At 40.4% G+C, this 15141-nt stretch overlaps 1 protein-coding gene across 2 annotated transcripts in view; it reads left to right on the top strand.

Annotated features, from left to right (window-relative positions):
* Positions 1-15141, top strand: part of LOC118118626 (zinc finger protein 609) — a 67852-nt gene that overhangs the window by 16657 nt on the left and 36054 nt on the right. For both annotated transcript variants that reach the window (XM_035171897.2, XM_035171808.2), the window contains exon 2: positions 2143-3028. In XM_035171897.2, the coding sequence (XP_035027788.2) occupies positions 2270-3028 (759 nt within the window). In that variant the 5' untranslated portion in view covers positions 2143-2269. The remainder of the gene's footprint in view (positions 1-2142; positions 3029-15141) is intronic.

Raw genomic sequence — 15141 nt, 5'->3', positions numbered from 1 at the left:
ATTGTTCCGCAGTTTTACCTCTGTCACTGCTGTGGGGGGGGGGTGTATGAATGGCCCCTTAACTGAATCAACATGAGCTCTGTGCATTGTGACCCAGCTGCCATGTTGGACTGTTGCTCTAATGAGAGCTGGGTAATGTTAGATGGCACAAAATGACTCATTTTCTGTCAGTCAGTGGGAACAACCAGTTTTAAGACTAGAGCATTAACCTTTTGTTGCATTTGTTGTGTTTTAAATATGTCGATATCCCTGTCATAGTTATTCAAGATGCTAAAGGACTTGAATGGATACGCCCATCTAAATGAGCTGTTTAAACAAAGCTAACAAACCGTCGATATGAAGTGAACTTTGAAATACTTTCATAGTTTGTGTTTTACAGTCTGTTTGTCTGTGTTTTTGTACATTGAACAGATGAAGAAGTTCAACTCCCTTTCGCAAGTGGAGCACAATAGCTCAGCAAAAATGGAAAATTTCTGAAGGTTTTTAAATTTCACTCACTCGTCTTCACTGTAGCAGAAGTAAAACACATTTTTTTAAGTTCAATTTTACAGCAGTTCAGATTATGATTCAGCTGCCACTCCCTATTATTTTCATTATCTATTAACCGGCTGTTTTCAATTCATGGTTCTGTCTGATAAAAAAGCTAAATATGCCTGTTAAAATTCCCCATAATCCAACATGATCTCTCTTTGTGAGCTTGTTTTAATGGACCAACAATCCAAAACCCAAAACATTCATTTCACGATTAAATGTGACATAGAAAAGTGTCCAGACTTAATATTTGAGATGCTAGTACCAGCGGATCTTAGGCATTTTACTCAAATGCTGATGATAATTATTATCAACATAGTTGCAGATTCATTTCTTTAAACATTGCAGCTCTGGATTCTATTAGAGGATCACTGTTGAATTAAACCATTGTTACATGAGGTCTTAGTAAAGCACTGTTTACTTTGACACTATAAGTGAAAATACCATGACCTGAATATGGATAAAACGCAGCCAAAGAAAAGAAAAGAAACTCTAGCAAGAAAATGTTTTACATATCATGTAAAAATGTATGAATCATTATTTAATCTGTAAAAAATAAACACGTCTACTAACCAGAATTAAGAACCCACATTCGCAATTTTACCGAAGCGTCTTTTCAGGGCTGCTCCATGTTTACTGTATTTTGTCAGTCGCGTCTCTGCAGCACAAAGAGAATCCTCTGTGTTTGAGGCAGGATTGATCTCATCAGCCTCACCACCACCCTAGAGTCTTTTGTGCTCAGACGTCCTTATCCTTCATGTGCTTCATAGCAAGGGGAGAGGAGAGCCACGGATGTGCGTTTTAATTATTTACCTACATGCAGTGAGCTCTCACAAGACTGAAAGTGCTACGATTTCCAGAAAATAGTCTTGACTGTTTTTTTGTTTGTTCTGGTACTGGTTCATCCTCACATTCACAAAAAAGCCCTTTCCGGTTTCTAAATGGTCGTTAATCTGAGAAAACGATTGACCTGAATTGTGAAATTCAAGTTAGTAGCTTTAATTTATTGAGGTTCAGATAAGATGTTTTTTATATCCATGTTTATCTGCTGTGTGAAGATATGAAACATGACGACCTTTGGCCTATATTGTGTAAAAGAAATACAACAAAGCTTATCTCCTGGCACATAAACTGGTTCATTCAATGGTTTTAAGATCCTCTGTTAATGCAAGACTGCTGATGTGCTCTTGAGGTGAAAAGGCACGGCTCCATAAACCATGTGGGGGGGTGTAAGACCAGCAACTCCCTTTTTCCTTATTTATCAGCAGTGACACTATCAGTGGTGCCTTGTGAAAAGCCAGCCAGTCATTCAGAGCAGTGGGGCCACCTTGGCTGTCAAAGCAGGATTTAGGCTACATTTCCCATGGTTGCCATGACGACTGTGGGAAGTGATTATGAAGAGAGGGTTTCGGAGCGGGGCTGTCACACCAATGGGTATTACCATAGTGGTTTGCACAGTGATCATCAGAGAGTTACTGGCTCATGATCAAACGATTTTCTTGTCTTCCACCAAATGAAATGCTCAGTTCTGTTGTGGCAAAGCTGTGGGTTTTTATTTCTGTGTCAGAATTATTAGACTTATCTAACAATGTTTCTCTTCTGTCTCTCTAGGGAATATGTGTTTCAATGGGACAGCAACGAGCAGAACGTGAGGATTCTCTAACCCTTGCCCCCGAGTCCCAACCGTCTGAGAGGGTGTCGGACCTCACTGAGGAAATCCTGGGCCGTTGGCACTAAAATGTCCCTAAGTGGTGGCACTGCAGGCGGGAAAGGTGTGGACTCTAATGCGGTGGACACTTACGACAGCGGGGATGAGTGGGATATAGGTGTTGGAAATCTGATTATTGACCTTGACGCTGACTTAGAGAAAGACAAACTTGAGATGTCTGGTACCAAGGACGGAATGACGGCACCGCCCAGTGCCGTGGCAGCGTTGCCTGACAACATCAGGTTTGTTAGCCCAGTGTCTGGCTCTCAAGGCAAGGAAAGCAAATCCAAATATAAGCGCAGTAAGAACTCTAAAGACAATAGTAACAAAGCTTCTGCCGGAGACGGGGGTAAAAAAGAAACTGCAGGACGGACTCAGGGGGAGCCGGCAGGTACAGCAGCGAACGCAGGAGCTGCTGGCGGTAATTCCACCTCTGGGAGGAACATGGAAAAAGGGGGCAAAGCCTCCCGAGGTGTTCTAGGTGGTAAAAAAGAGAAAGAAGGGGCTGGTGGGAAAAGTAAGAAGGACAAAACAGATGGAGCACCAGTCGTAGCAATAGCTGCTGCAGAGAAGGATGTTGTGTCTCAAGCCCAAGTTGCTTTGGGGAATAGTCGTAATACGTCCTTTGAGAACACACAATCAACAGACTTGGCTGAAGCCAATCAAATGGGGAATATTGCACTTGAACAAGTTGGGATAGTACCAGCATTGACCGCGAAAACTGAACCGGAGGAGGTGGAAAATGGTAATGGTGAATGCAAGACGTTAAAGAAGGTGAAAAATGAAAAGGTAAGCTCTATTTTCTTTTTACTCTATTTTTGTGCTGTATGGGATCGTTGAATTTGTCATTTCACAGATTAGTCTTGTATAATTTCTGTCTTTTCTAGTATTATGAGGCTTTATTGTGCCGCTGTGAATTGGGCGACTTATGTTGCAACACGACCTCCATGTTTATTGTCAATGATCTTTTTTTTAAGCTGATAAAAGTAATTTGCAGCGTTAAATACATTGCATCAAAAAGGTAAATTGTTTTGCCAATTGGTCTCTTAGAAATACAGACATTATGGTTCTGCTTGTTAAATTGATCTCTAAATGAAGCTATGCCGCCTGCAGGAGTATTCTGGAGGTTTTTCTCATCATTGCTGTTTAATTTCAGTTGTGCCCTGAGCTCATATGTTCCAGACAGAAAAACTCACCTCAGTTATCAGTCTTCCCAGAGGCCAGCAGCTCTGGATTTGCATTTGTGTGTGACAGGTTTATTTGAAACAATACTGTCATAACATATTGTCGTGTGAATTAACGCAGTGAGACACCACAGAAGTGAACGTCGCAGGGTTCTTGACAGTGCGTTGTGATAGGCTCGCCCAGCAGGCGTAGAGATGTTCTTCTTTCCCCCGAAGCTGCCTGACATGTGATGCATAAAAATATCTACTGTTGTTTTCTCTTTTATTACCACTCAGTGTAAAAGGGCACCCTTGACGAACATGTTGCAGAGTCCGTCTCCAGGAAATAACCCACTCCTACTTATCTCTTTTGTTGTAAAATTGTTCCAGAAGTGCTTTGATATTTATAAAAATCTTAAGCTCATCTATGGTGAAAATTAGTACCAGCCAACATCTGTTGTAATTAGCCATGGGTGTTAACATGCTGTGCATGATCCAGCCAAGCAGAGTCAGACTAGAAGATAATAGATAATGTCAGTCTTATACATCACATTATGCCTGTGAAGTTAAGTAAATGTCACATGGCGTTCCACTTTTCTTTTTTTTTTCTTCTCACAATTTCAACACTGACATTGTTGTACAAGAACAATATAAAGATCCGTGTAGCTGTTCACCCACACTTATCTTGTTCACTCAGAGTTGATCTATCGCTGTGTCTATTGTATGCCTCATAGCAGCCTTTTCATGCTCTCCCAGTATAAAAGACAGCCGAGCAGGGAGGTGCTGAGGACTGTTTTTGTCTGTCATCGTGTTCCATTCTTAATCCCACAAGCCCCAGTAATGCCTGGTGGAGCAGTATGTGGGGGAGGGAGCTGGTGCAAAGCACGCCTTCGTCGGTTTTCCTGCTGCTCTGAAAGTGGCATGGGGGATGGGCTGTGAAGACGCCTGTTCGGCTCCTTAAATCCAGGACACCCAGCAATGAACACTAGCCGTAGAGTCTCCTTGGAGCGACTGCTGTGAAAGGAAATTTCAGGAAAGTCTTTGTAATCGTAATGTATTTAGAATGAAAAGGCTTTTGAGGGGGAAGCCACATGAATTGGTTGACAGCCGTGAATAAAGTGGAGAGAGGTCACAGCTGCTTTCAAGCAACTAACCTGTGAAATTTATCTCTGATGGAGGTAAAAAGGATGTGATTATTTTGTATCACACAACAATCTTGACTGGAAGAGCAGTTTAACGGTTGATGGATCTGTTTAAACTGCATAAAAACGATATATGTATATGTGTGAGTGTGTATATATATTTGCTATTTACAACAGCCTTATTGTATTCTATTAATTGTTCCTTTTCATCCTAAAAGTATTTTGTGGAACAGAACAAGAGATTTGAAGGTGTCAGTTGGAGACGTTCAGCCAAGATTTTTTTTTTATATCACAGATTAAATAATTAATAATCAGCACATTAATTTTCAATGGACACAATAGTTGGTTGTTGTCCTTATTGAGTTAAAAATGTACTATCTGCAGTTCCAACTTTGACCACTATGCTACGATTCGTAACACAATGCTATTGCTAACACTTACAGCTTGCATTATAATGTGTTGCACGCAAAATTGTGTTTCACGTGCTGAAACCGTGTTGCCTCTGTAACAGAAATTCCCACATTACCACCAAACCCCATTGGACATTTTACATGACTGTTTAATCACAGATGTGGCAAACGAATCCCATTTCCTCAATAGTCATTAGCCACAGTAGCTTGGTTTCCGTGTAAGGCTGCAAGTAATGATCATTTTCAATATTGACGAATGAGCTAGTTCTTAAGCCAGTTAATTGTAATATATGACCAGAAAATTTGAATTAGGAAATGTTTGCCATATTTACTGATTAATTTACTGTGGATTGACTATGTCGCAGTTCTACGAGTCATTTACTACATTAAGTTGTAAAAACTTTCAACTGTAAACAGAATCAAATGAAAAATGTAGATTCTGTACATGGCTCTTTAATTTCTCACTGTTTTTCCAGAAAGAGAGAAAATTATGTCGAGTAATATGGAACTTGATTCCAAATATTTTTATAATCAGTATCTTTTAACTTGTCAAATGAAAGAATACAACGAAACAGTGTTATTTTAGAATAACGGCCTCGTTGTAACTTGTCTGTCAATTTAAAAGCACAAGCTGTCCCTTGTCTGAGTGTAATCCAGGCATTAATCAGTATGTGTCTCAGTTGCAATCTTGTTCTCCATGGTGGAGGTGTAATAGCATGGCTACATTGTCGGTGTCCTAAGTTAAAGCTCCCCAAAGCATTGGCTCTCGGATGCTGAATAAATCATCTCTACTTCCTTGGTACAAGTGCTAACCACCTCTGAGTGTGTCTCACTCTCCCACCTCTCATTATACAAATCTAGGGGAGTAAGGCATTCATCAGCTGCCTCAGTGTGCCACTGGCCTTGATAAATGGAGCAGCTCTCATGGAAAATTACATTGGCAATGTTACTTTGAAAAGGGGGGGAGAGAGGGAGAGAAAGAAAAGGCTGCACTTGAATGAAAGAGCCCAGCCACCGCTCTGCATCGCTGCTGATGTCCGGCTCGGGGAGTGCAGGGATCTCATGAGAGCGAGCTTGAGTTCTTTCTCCTCGCCTTTGCCTGTGCCTGACTGACTGTTGCTATTGTGTTACAGCTCATTCCTTTTAAGTAGTGCCAGCTTTTAAAGGCTCTGGGATAGAAGGGAGACTGACTTATTTTAAGAAGAGGAGCAAATTGCATCAAGAAGCTCAGTACAAACGGAGGCTGTTAGCTAACCTGTCCATGCTAATTCTGTAGAGATAAGCCGAGGTGTTGATTTATTAACAGAATGTGCAGCAGAGTAAATTTCTTCTAGTGGATAAAAATGTACTGAGATGCCTTTATGATTGATCAATTATGTTCTTTGCATCTTAAAAACATGCATCTTGAGCATTTAGCTCTCACCTATGTTTATACTGTTTTTACTGAGATTTTATTTTACCAGCCAGTCTTTTTAATAACTGTTCAACGGCTTCAGAAACAGTTTCAGAAAACCGTTAAAAGACTCGTGTGGATGCGATTGCAGTATGTTTTAGTTTGAAAATGAAGGTTTTGACAGGAGACAGGATTTTGCGCTTCTCTCTCTCAAGTTCTGTTTTATTTATTTATTTCAAAATATTCTTAATTCTCATATGTTTAACAGACTATGGCGAGCCATGCTTGCCTTCCAGGAGCTATAAACATGTTTGATTACCGATGTGGTCAAATGATGCAATTTACCGAGTACTTCCTTTTGATCATAATCTGACCCGTATAAACATAAAGGGAGGTATTTTATCTGGGTTTCATTTTCCATCTCACCAACATGGTTGAACTCCACATGAGGACAGAGAATACAAATATTTTTCAACACTGTTAATCATTAAAAAGGCAACTGAATGCAAAGTCTGATCAAATAACCGTATTCACGTTCAATGATCACTGAACTCGCTTTGTTATCCACAATCCCAGATTCATAGCTGTTGTGATCTATGCATTGTTACCTCTGCTCATTTGAAGCTCTCGCCCTCAGGGAGTCCCTCACTACTACGGGAGGAAAACATTTGACACTAATTGTTTTCCATGTCTGCCATCAGCCACTGCCTCCACACTGATGTGAAATGTGTTGAGCTTGTAGGCAAAATAAAGCACGAGAATAGAAGGAGAATATAAAAGTCAAATTAAGGTAGTTGTTAATGGACACACTGGCAATCCAGTCTCTGTTAAAAAGGATATAAAAATGTAGTAATATTAACATTAGATGGATTTTTTAAAATGTCTTCATGAAATGTGAACGTCCCAGGGTTACTGCATTTTTCAGTAGACTGACACGCATGCCGTGCATACCACACATTTTCAAGGTTTACAGTGCCCTATCCCTCACTGACGTGCCAGTGCAAATCAACACAGTAATAAGCACGCAGTAGCTGCTGTGTACGTAGAGCACAGTCCGGTATTTTCTGCATCTGCACTTAAAAAACGATTTTCAGATCAATGTTGGTAGCAATTAACCTTAACCCTTAAGATTCCCGTCAGAATTGTCATAGCAGAAGCCACCATAACACCAGAGTCGTCAGCCAATAGAGCAGACCACAGCTTCAGAAATTGAATTGGAAGAAGAAGAAGGCCTCGGCCCACTAAGTTTATAGTCTTGTTAGAGGAAAATCATTGTCGAGAGGCACCTCAGGTTGTTGTCTTTTGGGGGGGGGGGGGAGTATTTCATGCTCCTCAGTCATAAACTCTGCTTGTAGGCACATCGACCAAAGTGGTTGTTTAGGTTGTTTTATGTCCCATTTCTCTGAATCATGAAGGCCTCACGATACCCAGTATATTTACCAAAAACATCTCCCTAAATAGCAGATCATTGATTTATCATCTACTTAAGGTTCGTTGTATTGACCAGATCAAATAGCAGATCATTCGCTTGTCTGAAGACGGTAATGAAAACCAGAAATGTGTTTTCTGTAATAGTTTGTATCCTCTTCACAGATTAATGGGCATCTAAGTGCAAGAATGTAAAATGGCCATGGTCATGAGAACAAGATGATGTCTTCACAGGTTTTACGTTTCCAACACCCAAAGATTCAATTTACACTGACATTACAAAGGGAATCCTCACATTTGAGAGGCTAAAACAACAGAACATTGGCATTTTCCCTATTATTAATTTCAAAAGATCAGTGAGGTTGATTAACAAATTGTTAAAATTAGTAATACAGACACCAGAACGCCTTTTTGAATCATTCTCATTACAATGAATCCAACAGAAGTGAGTTTCAGGACATAACAGGTCATGTCTTCTGTGTGTAAAACCCACAGCACAATGCAACTTGATTATAGTTTATTTTAATATCAGTATCATTTTATCACTTGATTTCACCTTCTGTTTTAAAACAAAAACATCATAATCAAACAGACAACCTGAAAATAAAATATCTATGTGAAGGTTTTCTACAGGGCCACCATTTTTAAAAAAAAACAAAAAAACAATCACAGATCTGTCAGACAAAGCCTCCGTCATGCTTTGTCTTTTCCTCCCCCGTCTCGCTCCTAAGCTTTCCACAAGGTGTGTTGTGCAGTGTCTGGATCAGCTTACTATGAGGGAGGCATTCGTGGGGGGAAGGGAGCAGAGGCTTGTACAACTAATTCAGCTCATGAAAGACTTATGCAGCGAGAGCAGCTGTCTTCCATTGTCAGCCTGCAAATTTCCAGCGTGCCTCATTTCGCCTCTCAATGCGTGAGTAGCGAGCGAGCGAGGCGAAGGCAGAACGCAGGGGAAACGAACCAAAATTGGAAGGAAAAAGACACGAGCAGGAAAAAGAGAGAAACAAATATCAGGACCTTTTCGTTTCATGAGCTCAATGTGGGCCTCGTTCTGTTTTCTCTGTTTTAAAACTGTGGTGGGTGTGCGGTTGGACCAGGGTCTAATAATAAACCGTGAGCCTATTCAGACCCAGTGCGCAGTATGCAGACAGATAAAAAAAAAAGGGCTCTGCTGTGGTGAGAGGGGAGAACGAGGGCATGTGAGGGGTAAGAGGGTAGAGGGTGGGGGGTGGGCAAAAGAACTGCCTGAGATTGGGCGAGGAGGGAGGCGAGGGTTGAACGGTGTTATGAATGGATAGAGTCTTTAACCCCCAACACACTGAATAGTTTGTCACAGGCTGCTGCGGCTGTATGTGGAATGAGGGGAACTGGCTGAGAGCTCTTGGATTCCTGAATCCTTGAGGCATGTGGTCTGATTAGCAGAACAAAACCCACACAGTGGGGAGGAGCAGACGTGCCCCCCCCCCCCACCCTCCTCAGATGGAATTTTCTACCAGTGAGGGAAAGAGGTGGCTCAAAGTTTGTACTGCCTTGCTATGGTTGTAAAAAGAGTTTGCAAGACTGTGTTTGGGGATTTCTCACTTGTTCCTCAAGGCTTTGTCTCTGCACAGTCTCTATTGTTTTGGCCATGTGAATAGAGTTTCCTCCCCGCAGGTCTTTGCTTGCGGCGGTTCGAACCCTTCATTTTGGACATTCGCCGGTGAACTCATATTGAAACAGGTTTTGACCATGAAACGCTCGAGGAGAGACATTTGAAGTCCAAGAGCTTAGCCGCTTGAGAAATGTTTTTCAGTTTAACAAAGAGGAAGTTAACAGCAAGGCAGTGTTTGAGCAAGTGTGATTATGGAGAGGATTACGTTTCAAGCCCTCCCCCCTAATACTCTTCTAAGGGGATTGTTGCAGCCAGTTTGTTAAATGCAACGAATTCAGGGAATCACTAATGTTTCGGCTGCGAAGTTCTTCACCTCATTGCACCGTTGCCTTTTTTATTCTCTCCTTGGTCGCCCTGCATCAATGAGTTACTGTTTCAAATCTTCAAATGAGGTTCCTCAAAATATACCAGATAATCCATTAGGTTCCATTTATTATTTTACCCGAGAAATTATTTAAAATGTAAAATAAACCACCCAATCTCGCAATGTTAAAGAAACGGATACAAAAATTAATGGATTCTTTCTTGGCCCATGTCCCACACTTCCATGTGACAACATTACTTTTTACTTTTATCACGATGACGTAGAAACAAACGGACAGGGGTGAAAATATAACCTCCTTGGCGTAGATGGCTTTCGCTTCTTTCCTGACGATCTCTCGCGTTATGGTCCCTCTTGTGCTTTATTTCTGAGCTATAGCTTTAAACAAATTGTGGCTGTAACCAACAATAATTTTTTAAATCATTGATTATATGCTAATTATTTAATCACTTTATTGGTTGGCTATTAAAATATCCGTTTACGCCCTTTACATTGTTGTTTTGATTGACCAACAGTCCAAAGTCCAAACCTGCTCAATTTACATTTGAGAACGCACTTCATTTATATGAATGATTACTCAAGTGATTGTTGCTCACCTAAATGAAGATACCAGCCCCGAAGTTGTTAAAGGGAGATCCCAAAAAACGTTCGTCTGAGTTGGAGCAAGATCCAATCTGAACCAAAGAAGTTCATCTTTTCTGCCCCAAACTACATCTTCCATTGAGCTAATATGCATGAAATTAGAGATTGTCTTCAGTTTGAATGCGAAATGTGATGCGTCTCGCAAAACATTGGTTTAAGCTAGCAGCCTGTATATCTTGTCTAGATGGGAGTATACAAACAGAGTGTGCTCAGACTTGCTCTGTAGACTTGTCAGATTCTTATCTCAGCTCAGTGCATCAGCTCCCACTGTTGTTATTATATATAATTGGCCTAAATATTCCTTGGTTGTACAGTATTTGGGGGAAAACGAGTGTATATACACGTTTATGGTGCTTGTTTGACGGTTTCAGATTCTGGAGTATCTTTTTTTTAGATGCTAGATGGGAGTACTTCTAGTTTAGGTGAAGTGTCCTCATTGGAGATGATGATGTTGTTTTTATGTGTTGCATTCATTAGTTCATGATTAAAACAGTAGTCACACAAAGTCTGATCTTCTTATGGATTTGATGAATTGAAACTAAATGCTACAGGAGTGTTTGTCCTCTCGCTATACGAGATATTTATGTTTTTACAATCAGTCTTTTTAGTGTCAGCTGCCGTTACCCACCACTGGGCTTGTCATTTTACACGCAGTTAAACCCTCTCAGAGGTAGACAACTGAGCAAACACACATAATGGCTAATCCATTTTCTTATCTGTCAGATGGTGTTGTTTGGGGGGCTGTTTTTTCTCTTGCTTTCTGGCTGAGGAGGCTCTCTGGGCTTATCCCTCTCATTTCATTTCGCTGGATGTCAAAAAGACTGTCTGCCAAAAATAGAGCAGCAGTCCACATTTCAGCACGAGAAATTGGAGAAGCAAGTTAGATCATGTGTGAGCCTTCCCCTGCACTCTGTCTTGCCTAAGAGCCAAACTGAGAGGTCAGCCTGGAGAGCAAAGCTTTTACACAAGCTCCTCTCTCTAATCCACTGTCTATCGTGCCCATTTGGAGCATAATTGAATATCATCTATTTAAGCATAAATAACTACCTCTTGTATATTAAATAGAATTTAACAACACAAAGGGTCTGCCGCTTTCTTTTATGACAAGTATGCATTTGAGATTTGCTCCGCCGCGCGCCTGCATGCGAGTGTGCATGCATGCTTCCAAGCTTGGAAGTACAGATCTGAGATGAAAGGATTTTCTCTCCTATTCTAATCCACACAGACAGCTAGGCCCTTGTGATTATTCCTGCCCCCTTCTCTCCACTCATCTCTTTGAATGCAGGGCCTTTCTAATTCACCCTAAAAAGGGTTTCAAAAGGGGATTATACCACTGATAGAAATTAAAGGGAGAACACGTCTGTCCTTTGGGACCAATGTCAAACATTCGTGATTCGATGGATGCCTGGGCTGTGCACAATATTCCACTGGATTTTGAACAGTTGGTTTGCAAGTCTCATTTTTTCAGTAGCATAACTACTGATGTTTTATCAAGAATGTTTGCGAGTGGTGCTGGGTAATAAAACAATATGAATGTCCCATAAAATGTTTCATCGAATATATCGAAGGCTCAATATATATGACATTGCTCGTGGATTGTGTAAGCACAGTAAGGAGGTAAAACACCGTACTGATTATTTTACAGATTTGTAAAATGGTTTTCCTGTCAATCAAGTGTTTGTCATTCTCTGCCCACGAAGAAGAGTTGAAAACCACAACCTTCACAGTCTAACCTTAAAAGAAATAACAATGTGACATTTATCTTGATAATTGTCAATATCGACTGATGTGAACATTTTATATCTTGATATAATCTTTGGAGATGTCGTCCGGCCCTATTTGAAAGGTCACAGATGCAAATGCTCCAGTAGTTGTTACTGAATATTTCCCCCAAAGATTGACATGCAGACAGCAGCACCAGACAAACGATTGGTTGCTCAGCAGGCTCCTCTGTACATGGAGGAATGAAAAGTCTCTTCCTATAAAGCAGGTGGTGGCTGTTCTGTTTTTCAAATGATGCAAATGGTAATTTTCTTTTTTAGAACAAAGAACATTCATCATTGTCATAATATTAAAAGTGACTTTTTAATTGATGTCCTCTAAGAATATTATTAAAGTTGACTGTTATGGAGAGACATTATGTTCCAGTCGGTTTTAAAATAATTATAGATTACCATAAATTAAGATGTCGATAGAGTATTAAAAATGAAACATTACCCATAATTCATTATTGTTAGGGGGGAAATATAAGTGGTTCATTGAGGGGCTTATTCTTTTTGTTCGGCAGTATTTCCCTTGGATTTACTAATTCAGCAAAGCATCCGTTGGTTCTCATGAGATAATTACACTGAAGCTCTTCATGTTAAACATGTTGGGGAAAAGAGTGGTAGAGCATCATGTGGCTCACTGACCTGGGCCTCAGTCCAACAACTTAACGCTTCATTACCACTCAATCCCTTAAATCCTCACCCCAATCTACTGCTCCTTCAGAGAAATATATTAATAAATGAACTATGCATTAAGTGTAGAAACAGTGGTGGATGGTACGGTTCCCCGGCTTTTAGCTAAAGTTTCTCTTTGCTCGCTGCCAAATCCTTTCATACTCGATGACATGGAACTATTTGACTTTGGCATCAAGGATGGGTCACTGTTTACACGACATTTTAAATTTATGCAGCTGTCAGTGGCTCTTTGATCAGGGCCTGACTTGGGCCCATGAAGGGCAAGAGTATTAAAATAACAATATATAAAGAGTTATGCCTGCATTATTGTCAGCAGAACGAGCGTATAAACCAGCTATATGCCGCAGATGACTCAGCCGAACGTTGACTTCAAAGTGCATGTTGAGTTTGGGCATTATTGAATAACAAACAAGAGTTATAATAAACGGAGGCGAGCTTGACAGCATTCCCCTTTCCAGTGTAGAGTACATGTGAAAATTTACCATTAATTTATTAATGGTCTAAAATCTAAAGAAATACTGAAGCCGACCACTTGTACCTGTTAGCTTTTATGCAACTACTTTTTTTCACTTCTTTGTCCAGCAAATCAAATTTCCTTAATAGTGCAGAGTTATGATCTGTGTGTCCTATAACTGATTTGAATTTGCATGATTTACTACATTAAAAGCCTTAAATGCCATAGGTTATAAATGTAGGTCGTCCTCTGCTTATACCACTCCTCACAAATTGGTTGTGTGCCAATGACTTTTTAGTCTCCAGTGTATGAAGGTTTGATTTTCTCATGCTGTTTCCGCTCCTTAAACAAGAGTACCACATGCATCAAAGTCACCCCTGCCACAGCAGAGTTCCTTTATGAATGCTGATCTGCTCATGGGAGGCTGCATCAGTGTCCTTGAATACAGAAGCTTTACATTATCTGATTCTACAGCAGAGTAAAGGTCCTCTGTCAAAAATAGTGTGTTTCATCCTATTTCGCTGTTTTGGTCCCCTTTGTGTTCCAGACCCATTCGCTCAGCAGCCTTGTCAGTTGTTTTTTTATTTATTCACTGCACTTACAAGAAAAGGCTGTGATCTAGGTCGTACTGCTGGAAATGATTAAGTAAATATAACTGTGCAAAAAACCATGTTTGAGAATCCAGGTGGATATTTCACTTTATCAGACTCTGTATTGCTCAACACCCCAGAAACGCCTGGGGTCAACGTTCACATTTATAATGAAATGGCATTTTATTTTCCACAATACATGCAAAATTAATGTGTCTGGAGTGGGAAGAAACAGATGTAAACAGAAAACATGCAAACTCCACAAAGTAGGGAAAATATCTTGTGTGCGTTTAACTCTTATTCAGTTTGAGGTTGACATTGGCAAATGAAACAAAAAGAAAAGAGGTTGGGTCGTTTGGTTAATGAAGGTGAATGTGGCTCATCATTCATTTCCCCCAAATATTGTAAAATATCATAAAAAGTGTAGCAATTCTTTATAATGTTGGTAGTTTGCTCTTTGTTTTAATCAAGGTGGCTCAGTTTCCCGATGAGCCACAGGGGGATACTTCTGTTTGTGTCATCTCATGACCTTTAAATTCTTGGATGTGTTCGACTGAATTGTTGTTTGGGTTTCCAGTGATGTGTTTAGAATTACTGTGCGTCATCACCTTTTATAAGTTGACACGGGGAACATATAAGCAAACAGCTGCTTATTTACACATCCAATAAGTAAAGAGCAACGACTTTTAGCTCTGTTTTTGGTCTCCACCCACTCCTAAAGGAAGTATCTGTTTTTATCTGCCAAATCATCCACTATGTCGATGACAGTCTGATGTTTGGTGTTAAATAGGTAGTAAACAGGGGGCTAGTAAATCTTTTTGGATGAAAACAGCCATGACAGCCTGAGAGTGTGAACCAAAACATGAAGATGTGGGACGGACGTTTAAACAACGAGCTGAGCCTCACTGTTAAGCACATGAGGCCGTGTGGAGCTGCAGATTCAGGTGATAATTCTCTGTAGGTTTATCACTTCAACTCAACCCTTTGACATTGTCATGTGATACTCTGGTCTGATTTGAAATATTGATAAAAGCAGCTTTAAGCGTTACCTTCATGTGCAAATCTAGATCCCCTTGTTGTAACTGTGAAATCATTAAGGAATGTAAATAAGAAAAGAGGCTTACATTCAGCTGGGTTTTATCTTAAAGTGCTTCGCTGGTGCACAGATGGGATGAGGCGTTGAATGCTTGGCATGTTAAGAGTGCATATTATTCTTCCTTTGCTTGACATACAGGGAAAACTTCC

The sequence above is a fragment of the Hippoglossus stenolepis genome, chromosome 1 (genome assembly GCF_022539355.2).
Source record: "Hippoglossus stenolepis isolate QCI-W04-F060 chromosome 1, HSTE1.2, whole genome shotgun sequence".
Classification (NCBI taxonomy): Eukaryota; Metazoa; Chordata; class Actinopteri; order Pleuronectiformes; family Pleuronectidae; genus Hippoglossus; species Hippoglossus stenolepis.
This window is presented reverse-complemented; position numbering and strand designations above follow the sequence as displayed.